Source organism: Megalobrama amblycephala, linkage group LG11, assembly GCF_018812025.1.
Source record: "Megalobrama amblycephala isolate DHTTF-2021 linkage group LG11, ASM1881202v1, whole genome shotgun sequence".
NCBI lineage: Eukaryota > Metazoa > Chordata > Actinopteri > Cypriniformes > Xenocyprididae > Megalobrama > Megalobrama amblycephala.
Genome location: NC_063054.1, coordinates 3619021 through 3643062, shown reverse-complemented (window position 1 = coordinate 3643062; position 24042 = coordinate 3619021). Strand labels below are relative to the sequence as shown.

Genomic DNA, 24042 nt, shown 5'->3' with positions numbered 1-24042 from the left:
ATTCACCATTGTTGGCCACAAGAACACCTTTATTTGCAATAATCTCCACATCACCATCTTCACCTTCATCATCAACACTATCTAGAACAACATCACCATTATTAGGAGATGTTTCATCCTCAACCACCTCAAGATTAGTCACAACATCAAGACACTCTGTGTCTTCAAGGTTAGAAAGAATGCCTGCCTCCTCTGCTGCTTCACAACTGACAGATTCCTTGTCTTCCTCAACATCTGATTGACTTTTGTCTGTCTCTTCTCCAGTTCTCTCATGATCAGGTGTTTGCTTTTGCTCTTCCAGTTCTACCTCAGCATTCTTGTCTTCTGCTGTTGTGCCATCTTCAACAGTAGATTTCTCTTCAGACATCTCAGCTTCAGTGGTCCCTTCATCTGCTGCATCCTTATCACCTGTATCATTATCTCCTGCAGTTTCAGATTCAGCAGTCTGTCCACCTTCTACAGATTCATTCTCAGCCATCTCACACTCTTTTACAGTGTCATCATTAGCTGCCTCACCCTCTTCTGCAGTTTCATCATCACCTGTATTGCCATTTTCCACAGCTTCAGCATTCTCTACATCTTCTACAGATTCATTATTAGCAGATGTCTCATCCTCTCCAGCAGTTTCTGCTTCAGTAGTTTGTCCATCTTCTGAAGTTTTATCTTCAGCTGTTTCACCATCTTCTGCAGCTTCATCTTCTGCAGCTTCATTTTCAGGTGCCTCATGCTCTTCTGCAGCATTGTCATTTACTGTCTCAACCTCTTCCCCAGTTTCTTCTTCTGAAGTTTGTCTTACAGATTCATTTTCAGCAGTGTCATGCTCTTCTGCAGTGTCATTGTTAACAGTCTCACATTCTTCTCCAGTTTCATTTTCAGCACTTTGTTCATCTTCTGCAGTTTCATTTTCAGCTGCCTCATGTGCTTCTGTGGTGTCACTGTTTCCGGTCTCACCTTCTTCTCCAGTTTCATCTTCTGCAGTTTCATTTTCAACCACCTCATCCTCTTCTGCAGTGTCATCATTAACTGTCTCACCTTCTTCACCAGTTTCATCTTCAGCAGATTCGTTTTTAGCCATCTCATGTTCTTCTACATTGTCATCATTAACTGTTTCACCTTCTTCTCCAGTTTCATCTTCAGCAGTTTGTCCATCTTCTGCAGTTTCATTTTCAGCAGTCTCATCCTCTTCTGCAGTTTCATCTTCAGCAGTTTCGTTTTCAGCCGTCTCATGTTCTTCTACAGTGTCATCATTAACTGTTTCACCTTCTTCTCCAGTTTCATCTTCAGCAGTTTGTCCATCTTCTGCAGTTTCGTTTTCAACCACCTCATCCTCTTCTGCAGTGTTGTCATTAACTGTCTCACCTTCTTCACCAGTTTCATCTTCAGCCGTTTGTCCATCTTCTGCAGGTTCATTTTCAGCCATCTCATGTTCTTCTACAGTGTCATCATTAACTGTTTCACCTTCTTCTCCAGTTTCATCTTCAGCAGTTTGTCCATCTTCTGCAGTTTCGTTTTCAACCACCTCATCCTCTTCTGCAGTGTTGTCATTAACTATCTCACCTTCTTCTCCAGTTTCATCTTCAGCAGTTTGTCCATCTTCTGCAGTTTCGTTTTCAACCACCTCATCCTCTTCTGCAGTGTCATCATTAACTGTCTCACCTTCTTCACCAGTTTCATCTTCAGCAGTTTGTTCATCTTCTGCAGTTTCGTTTTCAGCCATCTCATGTTCTTCTACAGTGTCATCATTAACTGTTTCACCTTCTTCTCCAGTTTCATCTTCAGCAGTTTGTCCATCTTCTGCAGTTTCGTTTTCAACCACCTCATCCTCTTCTGCAGTGTCATCATTAAGCTGTCTCACCTTCTTCTCCAATTTCAACTTCTGCAGTTTGTCCATCTTCTTCAGATTCGTTTTCAGCAGTCTTATCCTCTTCTGCAGTTTCATCTTCTGCAGTTTCGTTTTCAGCAGTCTTATCCTCTTCTGCAGTTTCATCTTCTGCAGTTTGTCCATCTTCTGCAGTTTCATCTTCAGCAGTCTCATCCTCTTCTGCAGTGTCGTCATTAACTGTCTCACCTTCTTCTCCAGTTTCAACTTCTGCAGTTTGTCCATCTTCTGCAGTTTCATTTTCAGCAGTCTCATCCTCTTCTGCAGTTTCATCTTCAGCAGTCTTATCCTCTTCTGCAGTTTCATCTTCTGCAGTTTGTCCATCTTCTGCAGTTTCATTTTCAGCAGTCTCATCCTCTTCTGCAGTGTCGTCATTAACTGTCTCACCTTCTTCTCCAGTTTCAACTTCTGCAGTTTGTCCATCTTCTGCAGTTTCATTTTCAGCAGTCTCATCCTCTTCTGCAGTTTCATCTTCAGCAGTCTTATCCTCTTCTGCAGTTTCATCTTCTGCAGTTTGTCCATCTTCTGCAGTTTCATTTTCAGCAGTCTCATCCTCTTCTGCAGTGTCGTCATTAACTGTCTCACCTTCTTCTCCAGTTTCAACTTCTGCAGTTTGTCCATCTTCAGCAGTTTCATTTTCAGCATTCTCATCCTCTTCTGCAGTGTCGTCATTAACTGTCTCACCTTCTTCTCCAGTTTCAACTTCTGCAGTTTGTCCATCTTCTGCAGTTTCATTTTCAGCAGTCTCATCCTCTTCTGCAGTGTCATCATTAACTGTCTCACCTTCTTCTCCAGTTTCATCTTCAGATATTTTATCTTCTCTAGCAGTTTCTGCTTCTGGAGTTTGTCCATCTTCTAAAGTTTCATCTTCAGCTGTTTTGCCCTCTTCTACTGTTTCATCCTCAGCTGTCTCACCTTCTTCTACAGTTTCATTACCAGCTATGTCATCCTCATCAGCTGCTAGTGCTTCAGCAGTCTGCCCGTTCTCTACAGTCTCTTCACCAGTGGTCTCACCCTCCTCAACAGATTCTCTTTTCGCAGTTTGCCCTTCTTCTGCAGTTTCATCATAAGCTGTTTCGTCCTGCTCTTCTGATTCTTCCTCAGTGTATTCTTCAGTTGCTTCTTCCTTTTTTGTTTCAGCCTGCATTATATCATCAAATTCACATTCATCTTTATCTAATTCATCATTAATCTTAGAACTGCTTGCACTTTCTTTAACAGTCATTAAATCAGAATCAGTCTCATCATTCTCCTCTTCATCTTCATCTTGTTCTGCTTCCTTATGTTGTGCTGTCAATGTGTCATCAGACACTTCCCCAAATTCATCCACATCTTTCCTTAAATGTTTGGATATATTTGATTGTTTCACAGAACCATCTTCTACGTAAGTGCTGGAGGCATTGTCTTCCTCATCACCCTCCTCACTTTCTAGTTTCCCCCCCTCTTTCTCATCCTCCTCTTTGACAGCCTCAAGCCCCACATTTTCTCCCTCCATCTTACTGGGTATAGATTCACTGGCAATCTCCCTGATGTTTTCATTGGTGGGAGATGATTTCTTCATCTGGAGAATCTTTCTCAAATCAAAGTCCATCATCACAGGGGCGGTATTCAGCATTTCCACAGGTAACACATGTTTGGATGCCATTTTCTTTTTCAAGCATGTGTCACAAGGACAATATTCATCATCGCTACGTTGATCACTGAAATCAGTCCCTGTCATTGTGTAATCATCATCACTTTTAGCAGGTTGTGGATCAATTGATTGGTTGCGCATCACTTTCAGGCGTCTCCGCCTTTGCTCTGTTTGAACGGTAGATTCACGTGACATTGTCTCTTTTGGTGGTCTTGGTTTTCCAGCTCTGCCTTGAATTTTCCTTAGTTCCCTGTCTATACTCGATTGTATCCGTTTGCGGACTTCTTCTTTCAATTCACTTATCATGGAGTCAAGCTGCTCATTGTCATCCAGATTCCATCGGACTTTGAACTCAGCCATTGCATCAACATAATGTGTCATAAATTGCTTTTCTAATTTGTTCAATAAATTCAGAACCCATATAGGATCAGGGTCTTGAGAAAGCCTTTTTGATAGTTGACCTTTTTGTTGTGTTGGTGCACTGCTTGAACTTGTGTCCTCTTGACGGTCTGATTCAGTTTCCTTATTATTCCCAGAACTCTTGTTTGAAAGAGATGTTTCAATGAGTTCCCTTGGACTATCATTATTCCTGATAGTCTCGTCAGAGCCTTGGACATCATCTTTTAGCTTCTCTTCAACAGTGTCCTTTGTCTCTGGGGTCCACTGATCTTGACTGGCTATATCTGGAGTGGCTGAATCATATTTTGATACTGGTGTTTCTGAAGCTTCCTCTTCCACTGTTTCATCGACTTCCTGTACCTTTGTCAGGGTATCCAGGCCTTCACATTCTGTATTGATTTGGACTTGGGTGCCATCATTGACACTACTTTTCCCAGAACCTGTTGAGCCACTGTTAACATCTACCCCTGAGGATGACCTGGCTTTGAGTTCCTTGTCATGATGCTTATTTCTTTCCTCAGATATCTTCTCGCTGTCTTTTGGGTCACAAAGCCAAAGAGACTTAAGCATGCTCATGAGCTCCTGGTATTTTTCTTTGTTACCATCTTCATCACTAGAACCAAAGTCTAACAACTGAAGATTTGCCAAACAATCCAGAAGACCTTGCGCTGATGTACTGAGCTTACGTCCATATACAGAAGACACCTCTGGTAAGCTGTTGCATCTGTCGAGTTTGGGGCTTAGCAAGACTTTCATCACCAGAACTGAGGAATTAAACATCTTCGGTTCATCCCCCCTCTGAGAGTGATCACCCTCAGCAACTTCAGGAGATTTTTTGTCAATAGCTCCCTCTGCCTTCATCACATGAGCATCTTCCATCTCATGTTGTGTTTCAAGCTTGGTCACATCATGTCGCAATGTTTCCTGCTCATTTTCTTTTCCAGAAGGCACATGTGATGTGCAGTGTGGCTCTATTGAATCAAAGTTGTCATGGAATTCATCACCTAAATCACACAAGGCAGTGTCTGATGGGATTTTCCTCAGCCATTCATTTACCACCTCAGTTGGAGAGGCATTTGGCAGGCAGGAAGGACTCAGCTCAGATATGTCTTCATTCATCTTGTGGCAAGAAGAGTCACTACCAATCCTTTTCCTACATTTGCTACTTTTTTCACTCTTAATGTCACTGACATTTGTATCAGATTTACATGATTGAGCTTTTTCTGATGCTGTATTCAAATGGTAAGTATGTTCTTCTCTTGGGTCTGGAGCAGGAACGGTCTGTGATAACATGCTATCATTGGAGCCGGCAAGTAAAATAACAGGTTTTTTGGATTTTTTGGGAGATTTTGGTGGGATAGGACTGAGTTGGTTTCCTGAGGTAACAGATAAAGCCGCAGAATGACACCTGGGTGTAGTTTTAAGATCATTCTTTTGACTATTTACTTTCAAATGAGATGATGAACTGGATAAATTACTCTTTGGTCTGTCAGTCATTTCTGCAGTATCTCCCTCATTGGTTTTAGATTTCTCAGAGTCTGAGATTGGTGAGGCACTTGAAATTTGTATTTTCTGTTTTGTAGAACTGCATTTTGAACAGACACTTTGAGATTTATGGGTAATATCTGGACTTTCAGTTTTCTCTTGACCTGTGTTTTCAGTGTGTACAGATGTACCAGAAGCTTTGCTAGATGGACGTATCTCTTCATTTGGAGAGCTCTGCCTTACTGAACCAGTGGCAGATGGTTGACTATCAGATGCAATATTTAAATGCTTTGTTTTTGAGGATTTATTGCTTGCAACATCATCTCTGTCCTGGATTGTGTCTCTAGGAAATGTAGAGCTGCAATGAGAGCATTTGGACTTAGATTTACTAGAGACATTTGACTTAGATGATGCAAAACTTTTAGGTCTTTCCTCTGGGGTCTGTGTTGTTTCAGTTGTTATTTGTACTGGAGATTTTGAAAAACACTGGTCAGATCTACCACATATTTCAGTCTTCGATGAAGCAGATGCTCTTGAGTTCATTGAAACAGCGCCTTCATCTATTTCCTCAACATCATCAGCTTCATGGTCTTCAACTATCCCAATAGATACTGAGGTGCTTGTTGGTGTTAAAACTCTTTCAGAGGCGGAACAAATTGAGCTGATTTTGGACTTTGCTGACTTTTTAGAGAGAGGACTTGCAGGTAATTCTTCATGTTCAGAGTCTTTTTCAGATGATGCCATTAGACTTGATGACTTGTTTATTGCACCACAAGAATATTTATTTGAGTTCTCCCCTTGAGATACTTTTGATCGATCAGACACAGGACTCTCACCTCTGTTCAGTTCCATATCTACAATGTTTGTGGCTGCATCAACCTGACCCTCAGAAACCTTAGACTTCCTGGATCTTGTAGATACGTTTGACTTAACTGACAATTTGCTTGGTGATCTGTTTGCTTTTTTATCCACACCTGCTTTAGACACTTCAGATTCTGCAGATGCATTAGACACCACACTTGTCGATCTTCCGTCAGGCTCTTCAGCTTCTGAGAGGAGGGACTTTGCAGAAGCATTTGATTTGGTAGGCACAACACTTGATTTAACAGTGGCAGTTGTAGATGGAGTTGACTTTACTGACAAAGAGCTTGTTGTCCTTTCTACCACTTTATTTGCTTCTTCATCTTTAGCTGTTCTTTCTGAATTATTTGATTTCTCAGATGCACAAGATTTTGCAGACATTGCACTTGATGATCGAACATCTCCTAAATCTGTGTTACCAGTTTCTTTAGGAGCAACTCCTGAAATATTTGACCTCTTAGATCTTGCAGATGTAGCTGATGCTGCACTTGGTGCTCTCTGCTGTACATTTTGAATTAGCTCAGAATCTTCTGACTTGTTTGATCTTGCAGAAAGATTAGAAATAGAGGACAAAGCGCTTTCTGTTCTCGCTTCCTTTTGTATATCTTCATTGACAGGGTATTCTAGACCAGATCTTCCAGAGACATCAGATTTCAATGACCTCGAACTTGGTGCCCTCTTATCTGGTTCATCTCTTTCTGAAATTTTCGATGTTCTGGATCTTACAGAAGATTTTGATTTTGCAGACACTGCACTTGGAGCCCTTTCTTGAATTTCTCCCTCATTTGAGATCTCATTTTCATCAGGTATGGCTTCAGACATTATTGAAATGGCACTTGGAGGTCTACCTAGACTCTGAACCTCTTCTTCCTCTGTATGCTTTGACTTATTGGATCTTACTGAATTTCTGGATTTAGTAACACTTGGTGCTTTCACTTCACTTTCTTCATCATCAGGCTCTTCATCATTATATCTCTCTTCTTCTTGGTCTTTTGCATCAGGCTCTTCTGCATGTATTTCTGCAACTTTTGATGCTTTGGATTTTGCAGAGATACTGGTTTTGGTAGAAATATCAGATCTTCCCGACATAGCACTTGGTACTCGGTCCCCTTTTTCCTCGTTATCAGTATTGACATCTGTTGCAGCAGCATTTGACTTTTTTGACTTTGCAGAAATGTTTGACTTTGCAGACAAAGCACTTGAAGCTCTCTCTTCTTCTTGGTCTTTTGCATCAGGCTCTTCTGCGTGTATTTCCGCAACTTTTGATGCTTTGGATTTTGCAGAGATACTGGTTTTGGTAGAAATATCAGATCTTCCCGACATAGCACTTGGCACTCGGTCACCTTTTTCCTCGTTATCAGTATTGACATCTGTTGCAGCAGCATTTGACTTTTTTGACTTTGCAGAAATGTTTGACTTTGCAGACAAAGCACTTGAAGCTCTCTCTTCTTCTTGGTCTTTTGCATCAGGCTCTTCTGCGTGTATTTCCGCAACTTTTGATGCTTTGGATTTTGCAGAGATACTGGTTTTGGTAGAAATATCAGATCTTCCTGACATAGCACTTGGCACTCTGTCCCCTTTTTCCTCGTTATCAGTATTGACATCTGTTGCAGAAGCATTAGACTTTTTTGACTTTGCAGAAACGTTTGACTTTGCAGACAAAGCACTTGAAGCTCTGTCTTCTTCTTGGTCTTTTGCATCAGGCTCTTCTGCGTGTATTTCTGCAACTTTTGATGCTTTGGATTTTGAAGAGACACTGGTTTTGGAAGAAATATCAGATCTTCCCGACATAGCACTTGGCACTCGGTCCCCTTTTTCCTCGTTATCAGTATTGACATCTGTTGCAGAAGCATTTGACTTTTTTGATTTTGTAGAAACGTTTGACTTTGCAGACAAAGCACTTGAAGCTCTCTCTTCTTCTTGGTCTTTTGCATCAACAAGCTCATCAGTTAAAACATCTGAAATTCTGGACTTATTGGATTTCGTTGAAATGCTCGATCTTGCTGACAGCGAACTCTGAGCTCGTTCCTCTGTTTGGTGTTCTGCTCCTCGAGGCAAAGCAGATGGCACATTTAAATTATTAGACTTTTTCAATCTTTCAGAAGCATTGGATTTAGATGACATGGCACTCAGAGCCCGTTCCTCTGCAACTTCAACTCCATCAGACTGATTTGATTCTTCCAATCCATCTCTTATTTCTGAGGCCGTTGTTTTCACAGATCTTGCAGATATGTTAGATTTAGAGGACAGCACACTTGCAGATCTCAAATCATCTCTATCTTCAGCCACAATATCTGCTGCCATATCAGATACTTTGGATTTCTTGGATTTAGAAGAGCTATTGGATTTTGCAGACAATGCACTTGGTGCTCTTTCCTCTATGTCTGGTGATTTTTCTGTGCTTTTGCAGGTTTCTTCAGGTTCTGTTCTGCATTCATTTGATGTTTCAGAGTAATGTGATGCTGCATAATCTTCAGATAATCCATCATCATCTCCTGCCACTTCTGACATTTTGGACCCTTTAGATCTTACAGAAACATTTGATTTAACTGATATTGCACTTGATGCTCTTTCCTCCAGTTGCTCTCCGTTTGACAGATTCGATTTTTTTGACAATGTGGAAACTTCAGATTTGACAGACAAAGCACTGGAGGCTCTGTTTTCTGTCTCCTCCTCCTCCAACTTGGACTTATTTGATTTCAATGAAGCATTTGATTTGATTGACATAACACTAGGAGATCGTTCCTTCATTTCTTCTCCTAATCCTGGTGTTGGTGTTGTCTTGGATTTCCTCGCTCTTGCAGATGAAGTAGACTTTACAGAAATAGTGCTTGATGCTCTTTCCTGAACATCCTCTTTTTCCTGTATTTCACTTTGGTCTGCCTCTGAAATTTTGGATGTTCTGGATCTTTTAGAGATATTTGATACTGATGACACAGAGCTTGGCGATCTCTCCCCTGGTAACTCCACTTGAGTAGCTGCTTCAGCTTCAGAAGTACTCAGTGAATTTAAACATTCCCCTCCTTCTTGATGAGAAGCTACTTCTGAAATGTCAGACTTAGATTTTTGTGAGACATTTGATATAATTGAAATGCTACTGGGAGCTCTGTCTTGCTCATGATCCTCAAGCTCGCTCAGATCAATTGACATTTCAGATCTAGCAGAAATCTTTGATTTCATCGAAATGGAGCTGTGAACTCTCTCCTCTGTTTGATTATCATTTGTCAGCTCTTCAATCCCAGACTTGTTTGATGTGCCAGATTTAACACTTGATGCTTTCTCTTCTATTCTCTCCTCAGATGCCCAATCAGGTGCAGACTGTGGCTCTTGAAACTGACTAGATTTAGCTGAAATATTTGATTTGGATGACACAGCACTTACAGGCCTCTCCTCAACACTGTCCTGTGAATTAGCAAGCTCTTCAAAACAATTTTCTGACAGTCTGGATCTCACAGATGTATTTGATTTAACAGACATGGCACTTGATGTTCTTACTTCAGAATTTTGTTCCTCAGAGATCTCAGTTTTTCTTGATTTGTCAGATCTATGAGACTTTGTTGACATGGCACTATGTGCTCTTCCATGCTGTTTGAGTACTTCTGAAACATTTGTTTTATTTGATTTTCCAGAAATATTGGATTTTATGGAGATAGCACTTGAGGATCGCTCCTCTATTATTTCATCATTTACTTCAGTATTCTCTGGAGCATTTTCATTTTCATAAGGGGCCGATAACTCAGACTTTGTAGACATTTTCGATTTGGCTGACATTGCACTTAGTGCCCTTTCTTCTGTTTCAGTATCTTGCACATCAATGTCTTCTAGTTGATCATTTGATTCAGAGGCCCCTGGAGTCACTACGTCCTTTGAGACTTCTTCATCGCCTACTTCTGGACTGGCAAACTTTCTGGACGTTTTAGACTGTCTTGAAGATGAAGCTTTGCTTGGTGGTCTTGGTGATAAACGCACTGGAGATGCAGGAGATTTACAGGGTGTAACAGAACATGGGTTTGGTTCAGCATCTTCCTGTTGGCCACGGGATGCTCTCGAGATACTCAGAGGGAGGTCGACATCTTCATCATCTTGATCCTCCTTCAGTGATGCTAAAATTTGGGAAGAACAGCTCACGACGGATACAGACCTCTCATCTTCCTCTTCTGGCTGAGTGATCTGAACACTTAATTGATCTTTAGGGAGGTTAGAGGATATGACATAAGGCCTGTTCTCATCATTATCAGATGCTTGAGTGTTCTCACACTTGTCTTCTATAGCACTTGTGCTCTTTGTTTTAGGGGACACTGAGCGCACTTCACTTCGACTGCAGCAATGGTTGATGGTACACTGTTCAATCGTGGTGTCGCCCTGCTGCCCGATGGTCTGTTGAATGCAAGTTGCCTTTTCCACTACATGCTCTGTGTACTCTTCACTGGACATAGTGCGCATGCTGTCAGTAGATGCCTTTTTGCACACTATTCTCCGCGAGGATGCACTTGAGCTTGAGGATCTGATGCGTCTTACAGATTTTTGACTGGGAGGTACAGGATTCTTCCAGATGTCGTACTCTTGACATTGAGCACAGCAGTGCTGGCAGTGTGGTTCTTCGAAATGCCTTTGGTAACATTTGGTGCTATTAGTCTCTGCTTCACCAGCAGAAAGAGAGTCGGCCTCTGAGCAGCTCTCTGCACTGCCATGAGAGAGTGAACAAGCATCATCAGGTACGATATGGGAATCATTAAAAGAGCTCTTTGACTTCTTGACTTCTGTGGACCAGTGCAATGTCTCGTTGTGCAATAGCCGAAAGCGCACTTTCATTTCCATTGACAGGCTTCCATCTTGGTTGACCAGAACTCGCTTTTCAATGTCATCATCCATCATGTTTTCTCTTGTATGAGGACAGTCGCCTCTGTGCCCTGGAGGTAGTGAGTTAAGTCCATTTGGAAACAACTTTTCAGATGAGATGGACAGTCTTGCTGATCTGTTGCTTGAATCGCACCTTGGGTGGATGACGCTTCTCTTGGTTTCTAGTCCAAAGTTGACTACAAGTAAGAAAGTAACCACAGTAAATAAGTATAAGAATAAATATTAAACAATATGAAGTTATAATGTAATGAACGTAAAAAGGGGCACAAATGCAAAATTGCAACAACAAAAAAAAATCATTATTTTCATAATCATTGGTAACGATGGTCCACTTTAGACATTCTACTAACTACAAGTAACTTCGCAACTACATGTCAACTAGCAGTCATTAGAGTATTAGTAGACTGTCTGCTTAATATCTACTAACACTATTTTGATGTTCCCCAACAGACATTCTACTGACTATAAGTAACTGCAAATACATGTCAACTTATTCTACTAACCCTAACTTAACAATCTACTAATACTCTAATGAGAGTTAGGTGACATGTAGTTGACAAGTTACTTAGTAAAATGTCTAAAGTGTCTGTCCAATTAAAGTATAACCTCATCATAATTTTTTCTTCATTATTAAGTCTTAAAGGGTTAGTTTATCCAAAAATATTACTCACACTCATGCCGTTCCACACCCGTAAAACCTTCATTAATCTTCGAAACACAAATGAAGATATTTTTGTTGAAATCCGATGGCTCAGTGAGGCCTGCATAGCCAGCAATGACATTTCCTCTCTCAAGATCCATTAATGTATTAAAAACATATTTAAATCAGTTCATGTGAGTACAGTGGTTCAATATTATTATAAAGCGACAAGAATATTTTTGGTGCACCAAAAAAACTAAATAACGACTTATTTAGTGATGGCCGATTTCAAAACACTGCCGATTTCATGAAGCTTCGGAGCATTATGAATCTTTTGAGTCGAATCAGTGATTCGGATCGCGTGTCAAACCGGCAAACTTCTGAAATCATGTGACTTTGGCGCTCCGAACCTCTGATTCGACACGCTGATTCATAACGCTCCGAATCTTCCTGAAGCAGTTTTGAAATCGGCCATCACTATATAAGTCGTTATTTTGTTTTTATGGCGGTCCAAAAATATTCTCATCGCTTTATAATATTAATATTGAACCACTGTACTCACATGAACTGATTTAAATATGTTTTTAATACATTAATGGATCTTGAGAGAGGAAATGTCATTGCTGGCTATGCAGGCCTCACTGAGCCATCGTATTTCAACAAAAATATCTTAATTTGTGTTCCGAAGATCAACAGAGGTCTTATGGGTGTGGAACGGCATGAGTGTGAGTAATAAATGACAGAATTTTCATTTTTGGGTGAACTATCCTTTTAAGTAATGTAGTAAAGGTATTAAGTAATGATGCTGAAAATTAAGCTTCACATCACAGAAATAAATTATATTTTAAAGTATATTAAAATAGAAAAACATTATTTTAAATTGTAATAATATTTTACAATATGAGTCTTATGTTTACGTAATTTTTCTTCAAGTAAATGTATGTTGTTTTAAGGATGTTTCGATATTTTTTACCGTGAAGTAATAGAAAAATTAATGATTAATGATAAAGAAAATGTCTTTTTGCAGAGTGACCTACCATTTTTCTTGGCCCCCTTTTCATCACTGCAGACACTAGAGCGTGACTTTACGTTCAGCTTCGGAAGTTTGTCGTAAGAGTTCTTCCTGAAGCTGTCCAACAGCAGTGGGTGAAAAGGCTCACGTCCGACACAAACCAGAATGCTCGGGCACTGCAGGAGACTTTGCACACTGTCGATCTGAAAAACATGCAAATCGCTCCCAACGTTAGAGAGACTGTGCTTCTGATTGATTACTACATGATGGACTCAGATTGATTGAGATCAGCAATATCTGGCTGAAATTAAATCAGCAGGGATTTTTACAACTGCCAAGTTCTGAAGAGGAAATGTGCTATGATGGATTGAAGCCATACCAATTAAAGGTTAATGGCCATGGGAAGTCAAACCATCTGGTGTATACATTTTCCCACACTAATTTTTAATCATGAAAACAGTGATCTGAAAATGTGTGTGATCTATTATGCAGGGTGTTTTCGGTGCACGAGTCAGTACCCATGGGTCAGCACAAATAACAAGCGTACAAACAAATAGGTCATAGGCCAATCAAAAAGGCTTCATCCTTAATTAAAAAACTATTGTGGCTACTTTAATATTTCTTTTAAAAAAAATAAAAAATTCAACATCAGCAAATCAGTATCAAAAGGTTCATCTGAGGTCAATTCATTACAGCTGAAATCTGCATTAACTTATGTTTCAAATATAGGGGATGTTAAAAAAAAAGAATTATTGTTATGTTAAGACAGTTTAAGGTATTTTTCCCCCCTTTTTTTGGAAAAGGAATGCTGTGGTGCTTAAGTGTTGTCCAAATAACCTTTTTAATCATAGTGCATGTTGAACTAGGTTTCAAACTCATGAAATCAGAATACATGTGTATAAATAGAGGGAAAAGTACACACATCAACATCACACATCACTCTTTAACGCAATACTAACTTTAAGCTAAATCTGCATGCTCTGCAGTTTTAGATCTTCAAAACTGTTCAATTTTGCAGTGGATTTGAAGATAATTAATTGGAACTGTGGAGGATGCGAGTATCTCAAACTGTATGTTTTCATGGCATTGACCTGCTTCTGCTGGTTCAAAATAGCTCTGATTTGAGCAAGATTAATAGTTATTCTCTGGATGCTGGTGCATCACTGCTGTGCAAAAATACAAGCAAAGGAATATCCTGATCATATCTAACAAGAACAGCAGGAAAGATTTATTCAAAGATGTTTAAAAAGAGTGCATCAAAGATGAGAAGGCAATCGAGAGAATGCGATCTTAAATGGTACACAGAAAATAAAGAATAAAAACAAACAAATAATAATTAATGTAATTCTGTTATAATAAATTATGTTACAAACAGTCTGTATGCAGATTGCAAATGTGTATATCCAGTTCAAGAAAGATAGCCATCAGTTATCATCAATTTGATGCTCACTTTAGTGATCCTGACCGTATTTGTGCAAAGTAAATGTCTTGTTGTGTTTTGTTCACTCTAAAAAATGGTGGGTTGAAAACAACCCAAGTTGGGTTGAAAATGGACAAACCCAGCAATTGGGTTAAATGTTTGCTCAACGTGCTGGGCAGTTTAAAAATGGCTATATGACTGACTTAAAATGAACCCAAAATAGGTTGGAAATTAAAAATCAGACACATAATTACTAGAGGAAACAATAATAATCAAAAGGTGAACATTTATTAATAAGCAATGTTCATTTATTAAACATATTAATAAATGTTAATTTCCAACATACTTTGGGTTCATTTTAAGCAAGCAATACTGTAATTTTTAAATAATAATTGAGTTAAATAAAACTACCAAGCCAGTTGGGCAAACATTTAACCCAACAGCTGGGTCAAAACAACCCAATTGCTGTGTTTGTCCATTTTCAACACTGGGTTGTTTTTAACCCAGCATTTTTTAAAGTGTAAGAATATTACTGCCTGTTTGAAAAAAAAGTATTGAGAATATTTTTTATTACTAGTAATTGTTGCTGGTTCATTTGGAATCTAACATAAATGATTCACTATTCAGTGAGTCACTAATTCTGACTCAGGCTGCATCCGAAAGCTTAAAAATGCTGCCTTCGGAGGATGCCTTCTTTGGAAGGAAAGTATGAAACATGAATGTCCGAATCCAATTTTAGCTTCACTTCTTGTCTCCAGAGATACCCTCATCTGATCGACTGTCTGCAGCCTTAGTCACAGAGTCAGAATCAAACCACTGATTTGTGAATGTTTTTGACTAAAACATCAAAAGAATCGCCTCATCAGAGTCATTTACATGCTGGTCATTTACATGCAGATTTCATCTGGTACATGCAGGAAACGTTGTCCCTTACTGTAAAGATGTTTTTAGAACTAATGCCACTCCATTAGACATATCTGACGAAAACTACATATTGACACATACAGTTTTCATTGATAGAGACAAGATTGTAAATGACATTAAAAATAATTATAATTATTAAAATCATTTTGTTTGCAATCTGAAACCCAAACAATATACTAAAATAAGCTACTGATGTTTTTGCATTTGTCTTTGGGATAGTTCACCCAAAAATTAAAATTTACTCACCTTCAAACCATCCTAGGTGCATATGATTTTTTTATTTCAGTCAAACACAATCAGAGTTATATTAAAAAATCTTCTAAGCTTTATAATGGGAGTGAATAGTAACCAAGATTTTGAAGCCCAAAAAAGTGCATCCATTCGTCATAAAAGTAATCCATACGACTCCAGAGAGTTAATAAAGGCCTTCTGAAGTGAAGCAATGGGAAAAATATCCATATCCGTAACTTTATAAACTAAAATATCTAGCTTCTGGTAACGTACAGTACAGTCCAAAAGTTTGGAACCACTAAGATTTTTAATGTTTTTAAAAGAAGTTTCGTCTGCTCACCAAGGCTACATTTATTTAATTAAAAATACAGTAAAAACAGTAATATTGTGAAATATTATTACAATTTAAAATAACTGTTTCCTATTTGAATATATTTCACAAAGTAATTTATTCCTGTGATCAAAGCTGAATTTTCAGCATCATTACTCCAGTCTTCAGTGTCACATGATCCTTCAGAAATCATTCTAATATGCTGATCTGCTGCTCAAGAAACATTTAATGTGTACAATTGTACAAAATATTTGTGTACAATATTTTTTTTCAGGATTATTTGATGAATAGAAAGTTCAAAAGAACAGTGTTTATCTGAAATCTAATCTTTTGTAACATTATAAATGTCTTTACTGCCACTTTTGATTGATTTAATGCATCCTTGCTGAATAAAAGTATTCATTTCTTTAATTTCTTTTCAAAAAAATAAAAATAAAAATTCTTACTGACCCCAAACTTTTGAACGGTAGTGTATAATGCTACAGAAGCTTTGTATTTCAGATAAATGCTGTTCTTTTGAACTTTCTATTCATCAAGGAATCCTGAAAAAAAAAGTACACAACTGTTTTCAACATTGAAAATAATCATAAATATTTATTGAGCAGCAGATCAGCATATTAGAATGATTTCTGAAGGATCATGTGACACTGAAGACTGGAGTAATGATGCTGAAAATTCAGCTTCGCATCACAGGAATAAATTACTTTGTCAAATATATTTCAAATAGTAAACAGTTATTTTAAATTGTAATAATATTTCACAATATTACTGTTTTTTACTGTATTTTTAATTAAATAAATGTAGCCTTGGTGAGCAGACGAAACTTCTTTTAAAAACATTAAAAATCTTAGTGGTTCCAAACTTTTGGACTGTACTGTACATCCGCGCATTCATGAGAGAGTCGAGTTCTGGCGTAGGATGTAGCGTAAGTTTAGGTGAGAGCAGATGCATCTTGCGGTTCAAACAAATAGGGCGGGGCAACAAACTTAAGTTCCTCCCACATTTCTCTTTAAAAATGCTCATTTTAGACTTCTAATTCTGTTGTTTTGCTCTACCCTCTGCGTTTCCACATTCATCAATACGTCGGGTCAGCGTCACTCTTCTGCCAGAACTAGACTTGCGTACGGTTATTTTAGTTTCTAAAGTTATAAATATGGATATTTATTAACCCCCTGGAGTCGTATGGGTTACTTTTATGATGGATGGATGCACTTTTTTGGGCTTCAAAATCATTCATTCCCATTATAAAGCTCGGAAGAGCCAGAATATTTTTTAATATAACTCTGATTGTGTCTGGCTGAAAGAAGATAGTCATACACACTGAGGGTTGGCTTGAGGGTGAGTAAATCATAATTTTCATTTTTGGGTGAACTATCCGTTTAAGTACAAAACTTTATATCTACTAAAACACCCAGCGGTCCTGCTGGATTCTGTTCTCGTTCTCTTACATGTTCAACTCTCAGCCAGTGACAAATAAACCTTTACTCCATTGCTTGTCGAGCTATTTCTGGCATTGTCTCGATGCCATTCGTAATGTTGTCCATGTATCAGTCAGGCCCCTGTGGAGGGGTGTGTGCCACTTTACAGCATGTTTTCTATGGGAAGTACATGCCTGTGGCAGTGCTAATAGGATGTGCCTGCTCTAGACCCACAGAGGACCAGCAGCGCTGACCAGAGTCAGCAGCGACCCGCGAGTCCAGCTCTGATGGGCAGGAAACGCCTGGATCGACTCCAGACATTCTGTGGACTCCAAGCCAAGAAGTGTTCCCCTTTTAAAGGAACAGCGCTTTCTCTGCGCATGATGCCACCATTAGCGCCGTGGCATACCGTCCCGTACCGTTGCGTGCGAACACAGAGAGACGTGTCTTGATTTGATGGGACAGCCTCTGGTTGCTCTCGGGGCTGTATAAACTCCTAGCCTCTCACCTTTTATCAGGGTTGCCATAGCTCAGTCCCAGAGGGGCTATTTCTTCCACTGCCCGGGCCACCCTGTCCACTTCTTATCTACCCAAACCACCTGCAGACTGTAATTCTTTATTTTTTCCTCTTCCGTGGTCTGTGGCATTTGCCCTTAAGCGCAAGTGGGAGTGATAGTGACTAAAATGAACTCTACGCTGACTGATCTGCTCAACTAATCTTGTTCTCAGCATTATGAGCACTTCATAAATCACACAACTCAATCTGTGGAGGTGTCACTTTCTTTGGTGGACTTGAATAACTAATGCACAAAAATCAAATTTAAGAGCTCAAAATCAGAGGTCCTACAGCTTTGGGACTTTCCAGTTGTCAGATGTGGCGTCGCTCACATATACTTAGCTTCCTGTAAACTTGTGTTTAACTAAAATGGGAGCTTGAAGATTGATAAAACATTTGCTAGCTTGTCAGAGCTTGATAGAAATGTTCCAGTTTCAACCACTAGAGGCCTCTGTGTCCTTAGCACATTTGCTTCTCCTGCAAACTAGCAGCTGATCTTACATCATTTAGGTCAATTTGCAATAAATGTAAATAGCTACATGTGCTTTACTTACAATATGAGGCATTTTATCACCTCACATAATTGTGTGCTATAATTAACACTATCTCATTACACAACTAATAAGCAAACCTGATAAATGTAAGCAGGGGCTTCATGGACATGGATTTTATTTTGCTGTTCTAAGTGAAATAAGACATAACTACACTTTTTAACTTCCTCCCTTAAAAGTGTGTTAAGTCTAATTGTGTTTTTATGTGCAAGGGAAATGTCTTGAAAATGTAAAAGCAAATGATCTGCAGAATGTGCAATACGCCATTGAATTGACCTGAACTAGAAAGTGAATTAAAGGTCTGCGTACCCCTCAGAACTGATCTGAGAATGAAGTGAATTTGAATTGAGCTTACAAACAAGACAATAATTTATATAACAGCAATAAGTGTAAATTTTGACTTCAAAAGAAAAGACAAAGCCTGACAGTCTTGTCTGAATGTTTAAAGAAGTTTGCTTGTTTTTGAGAAAACTCTAGAGAAAAGTCTAGAAGTTTGAAGGTTTTATACAATAGGCCCTACAGACATACATTTAACTCATTTAAGTAGAGTTAAAGGATTAAGTTCAGTTCAGAATTTCAGAATTTCTGAGGAAAACATTCCAGGATTTTTCTCCATATAGTGGACTTCACTGGGGTTCAACGGGTTGAAGGTCCAAATGTCAGTTTCAGTGCAGCTTCAAAGAGCTCTACATGATCCCAGATGAGGAATAAGAGTCTAATCTAGAGAAACCATGTCATTTTCTAAAAAAAAAAAAAAAAAAAAAAATTTTATATATATATATAATAAAAAAAAAAAATAAATATATATATATATATATATATATATATATATATATATAGTACAGTCCAAAAGTTTGGAACCACTAAGATTTTTAATGTTTTTAAAAGAAGTTTCGTCTGCTCACCAAGGCTACATTTATTTAATTAAAAATACAGTAAAAAACAGTAATATTGTGAAATATTATTACAATTTAAAATAACTGTGTACTATTTAATATATTTCACAAAGTAATGTATTCCTGTGATCAAAGCTGAATTTTCAGCATCATTACTCCAGTCTTCAGTGTCACATGATCCTTCAGAAATCATTCTAATATGCTGATCTGCTGCTCAAGAAACATTTAATGTGTACAATTGTACAAAATATTTGTGTACAATATTTTTTTTCAGGATTATTTGATGAATAGAAAGTTCAAAAGAACAGTGTTTATCTGAAATCTAATCTTTTGTAACATTATAAATGTCTTTACTGCCACTTTTGATTGATTTAATGCATCCTTGCTGAATAAAAGTATTCATTTCTTTAATTTCTTTTCAAAAAAAATAAAAATAAAAATTCTTACTGACCCCAAACTTTTGAACGGTAGTGTATAATGCTACAGAAGCTTTGTATTTCAGATAAATGCTGTTCTTTTGAACTTTCTATTCATCAAGGAATCCTGAAAAAAAAAGTACACAACTGTTTTCAACATTGAAAATAATCATAAATGTTTATTGAGCAGCAAATCAGCATATTAGAATGATTTCTGAAGGATCATGTGACACTGAAGACTGGAGTAACGATGCTGAAAATTCAGCTTTGCATCACAGGAATAAATTACTTTGTCAAATATATTTAAATAGTACACAGTTATTTTAAATTGTAATAATATTTCACAATATTACTGTTTTTACTGTATTTTTAATTAAATAAATGTAGCCTTGGTGAGCAGACGAAACTTCTTTTAAAAACATTAAAAGTCTTAGTGGTTCCAAACTTTTGGACTGTACTGTATATTATATATACTTTTTAACCACAAATGCTCGTCTTGCACTGCTCTGTGATGTGCCACATATTACGTAATCACGTTGGAAAGGTCATGCATGGTAAAACAACAATGTCGGATGATTTTGGGGATGGAAGATAAAATGAGATGGAGATTTACGCCCTACTGCGGTACTTCTGCCTACGTCACAAAACGTATAACGGCAAAATTTAGGCTGTCTGTGAAAATGTAATGAATAAGGAAATTAAGAAATGAAACCAAACACCTTGTAATCACTGTTGACTTTGCTTACACGATGGGATATCATACATCTCGCAATTTATTTTGGCAAAAATGAAACCAAATTCAAGGTAATTTCGGCTTGTTGATTAGTCATAGCCAGACTATATCGGGTCTATAGTTAACCAAGATGGTGAAATGACAGCTATTGATTGCTGGGTAATGACCAATCACAGTATAGCAAAAAAAAAAAAAAAATCTGATTTCACCTCAGGGTTTAATGACTTAAACTGTAGATCCAGGAAAACTGAATCTGCATCTATCTTTCTGGAAAAAAAGATGTCACGTCACGTGTGACCTTTCCAACGTGATTACGTAATGCGTGGCGCATCACAGAGCAGTGCAAGACGGGCATTTGTGGTTAAAAAGTTTATAATTATTTTTTTTTTAGAAAATGTCTGATGGTTTCTCTAGATAAGTCTCTTATTCCTCGTCTGGGATCATGTAGAGCTCTTTGAAGCTGCACTGAAACTGACATTTGGACCTTCAACCCGTTGAACCCCAGTGAAGTCCACTATATGGAGAAAAATCCTGGAATGTTTTCCTCAAAAACCTTCATTTCTTTTCAACTGAAGAAAGAAAGACATGAACATCTTGGATGACATGGGGTGAGTAAATTATCAGGAAATTTTAATTCTGAACTGAACTAATGCTTTAAGTTAATAATATTAAATGTAATAATATATTTGTTTCCTGAAATCTACAGTACAGCAGTATAAAACTGCTAATTCTGGAAGTGAGTATAATTCCCACATAGGTGATTTTGATTTATAAGTGAAATATTTTGTGTTTAAATTTGTTCTCAAAATGTTGTGATGATTACTTACAGCACAAACATCAGTGCATACACTACTGTTCAAAAGTTTTGGGTCAGTAAGATTTTAATGAAGTTTCTTCTGCTCACCAATGCTGCATTTATTTGATCAAAACAGTAAAATTGTGAAATATTATTACAATTTGAATATATAGTAACCTGTAATTTATTCCTGTGATCAAAGCTGAATTTTCAGCATCATTACTCCAGTCTTCAGTGTCACATGATCCTTCAGAAATCATGATGATTTGCTGCTCAAGAAACATTTCTGATTATTATCAATGTTGAAAACAGTTGTGCTGCCTTTTGTGGAAACCATGATACATTTTCATTTTCAGGATTCTTTGCTAACATAGAAGGTTCAAAACCACAGCATTTATTTGAAATATAAACCTTTTCAACATTATAAATGTCTTTATGTCACTCTTGATCAATTTAATGCAACCTTGCAAAATCTACTGACCCCGAACTTTTGAAAGTTTGTATATATTATTTCCAGAAGAGACTCACCTTGTGGCCTTGCAGTGTGTAGAGCTTCCTGATGAGACAGTGCATGAGTTCAGAGACCTCGTCCAAGAAGAGCGCCAGACTGCGCAGGCTCCTGCGGTGCAGCACGATGGTCCTCCGCACAGACGGGTCGCTGTTCTTCACAAGCACAATCTTCCTGGAGTGTCTGTGATGGTGGTGGTGGTGATCTTCACTCTGTCCAGGAGCTTCCTCAGGTCTAATGGGCCTCGTGTTTGTACACTGCTGAGTGTGCGGATGCGTCTGAAAATGATACCACGGGTTGGAGTAAGCTCCCGAGGCCTCTGAGGCCATCGTCTTGGCCTGCTGATGATCGGCACACAGATAACATCCACGATCCTCCAGCGGTTCCAGTCTAGTCGAGCCGGAGGAGCCTCTGAAGGATGTTGCGGAGCAGTGGCCATGAGGGAAAGTGGGCTTGAGAGACGGGTCGTCCGTGAGGGTGTCAAAGCATTGAAAGCTTTGCTTGTGGGAGGCCATTTTAACTTCATCCAAAGGCCTGTGGCAGATGTCAGATGACTGGAGGTTGAATCAGAGGATAAAGGAACCACAGGAGAACATAGCAGAGCTACCACACTCACTCATCCTCTCCTTCCGCTCTGAAAAAGACAAAAACACACGCACAGGTTAACATCACCAACAGAGCATTTCAAGTCATTTTGTGTCATGCTCATTATGACAACATTTGATATTAGAGAGCTTTAGGCATAAATGCAATTGAATTGTTTGGGCCTATAAAACAAATTTGCAATGAAACGTACTGTGTGTAAGAATGTGGGCAGTTTCTGGAATTCAAAATGGAATTTAAACCTGGAAATGTGCAGTTTTCCAGTTTTATTATTTAAAAAAAGTTTAAATGTAAATAAAAAATGTTATGATGTTAAATGAATAACAAATATGTAAGATTCTGCACTATTTCTATGTGATTTCCTTAATAGCTATGCAAACTTGTCAAAAATCAGATGTTCTTGATTCCATTAAAGATCACATGATCATCAGGTTTGACACAAACTTGTGCCAAACTTGAGAATTTTATTCAGTTATCACTCAAATTTTAGACTAAAATTATAATTTGTAATGGAAAAAAATAGTGCATAATTATAAATCATCATATTAGAATGATTTCTGAAGGATCATGTGACACTGAAGACTGTAATGGCTGCTAAAAAAAAAAAAATCAGCTTTGCATCACATAAATAAATTATAATTTAAAAGATATTAAAATAGAAAGCCCTTATTTTAAATTGTTATAATATTTCACAATATTACTGTTTTTTCTGTATTTTTGATCAAATAAATGCAGGCTTGGTGTACAGAAGAGACTTCTTTCAAAAACATTAAAAATAAACCTTTGACCGGTACTGTATATATATGGTACACAATGTATGCTTGCACTTGAATGCACACATTGCATACTACAAGAAACATAGAATTGAATATAATTGCAAACTAGTTTAAACTAACAAGCTTAAACAAGAGGATAAACTCAGAAGCTTAAACAAAAAGACGGAATGCTTTCAACTCGATCCTGTTCTTAACAGGATTTAAAAATTCTCTGCTAAGTGATCCAAACACAACACTAAGCATTTACATTGTCATGAAATTTAGATTACCAGCTGATACTTTACATTTAAATTTGAATTATTTGTACCTTAACCTACCTTTCTCCCACCTTTTCTACCAGAATGTCCAGATCCAGATCATTAAAATCTTTTCTCAGTCACTTTCTTACAGAATCAAGTTTCTTTACACAAGCAACTACTGAAACTGAAAGTATCTGTGGTGTTGATGTTGAACCAAAGCTACAAAAAATATCCAGATTTAACATGTGACCCTAAACCGGTACATCTGCAGGAATCCCACTGGCACATCATGACAGCACATTTGAGCCTGGCACACTCCACAGCTGAGGGAGCATTACTGAGCTCAAGACACACAAATGATGGACAGATATCAGAGACTAAGCAGGGATAAAAAGAGCAGACTTCGCCTGAATTAGACTAAAGAGCTTATCTACAAGTGCAGGGAAAAAATGGAAGCAACATGTGACAGGATGAAGCTGCAGTAGAAGCCTATTGTTATTTTTGATTCAAGCACAAATGTGAAAATTCAAAATTAGCAAGTTATGTGATTTAAGAAAGCAAAGATAGAAAGCGAGAAATGGACGATTTGTTCAAAGAAAAGGTAGAACTCTAAATCAGTCAAATCTAACACAAAACTATTAACACAATTTGGATTTCCTAACAGGATGTCAGATCAGTGAATACACTGCCTTATATTCTGATCCACATATACATGTTTTCTCTGGAAATAAATTGGGAAAAAAAGGGGGCACAAATCCTCAGTTCCAGCTCTCTTTTTCCACTTACACTATCAGAACAATAACAGGGAACTGATACAGCCTGTGAGTTTTACTGCATAACAGGACCAAACCAGACTCTTTAAGTCTTACAGAAGC

The 24042-nt window shown here is 38.0% G+C and overlaps 1 protein-coding gene across 1 annotated transcript; it reads right to left on the bottom strand.

Annotated features, from left to right (window-relative positions):
- Positions 1–1702: 1702 nt before the first annotated feature.
- Positions 1703–22240, bottom strand: rp1l1b (rp1 like 1b). Its single transcript, XM_048208364.1, has 3 exons — positions 21570–22240; positions 12795–12972; positions 1703–11293 (listed from the first exon to the last, which is right to left on the bottom strand). The coding sequence occupies exons 1-3, from the start codon at positions 22062–22064 to the stop codon at positions 1842–1844; spliced, it is 10125 nt and encodes a 3374-aa protein (XP_048064321.1). The 5' UTR covers positions 22065–22240; the 3' UTR covers positions 1703–1841.
- Positions 22241–24042: the final 1802 nt, after the last annotated feature.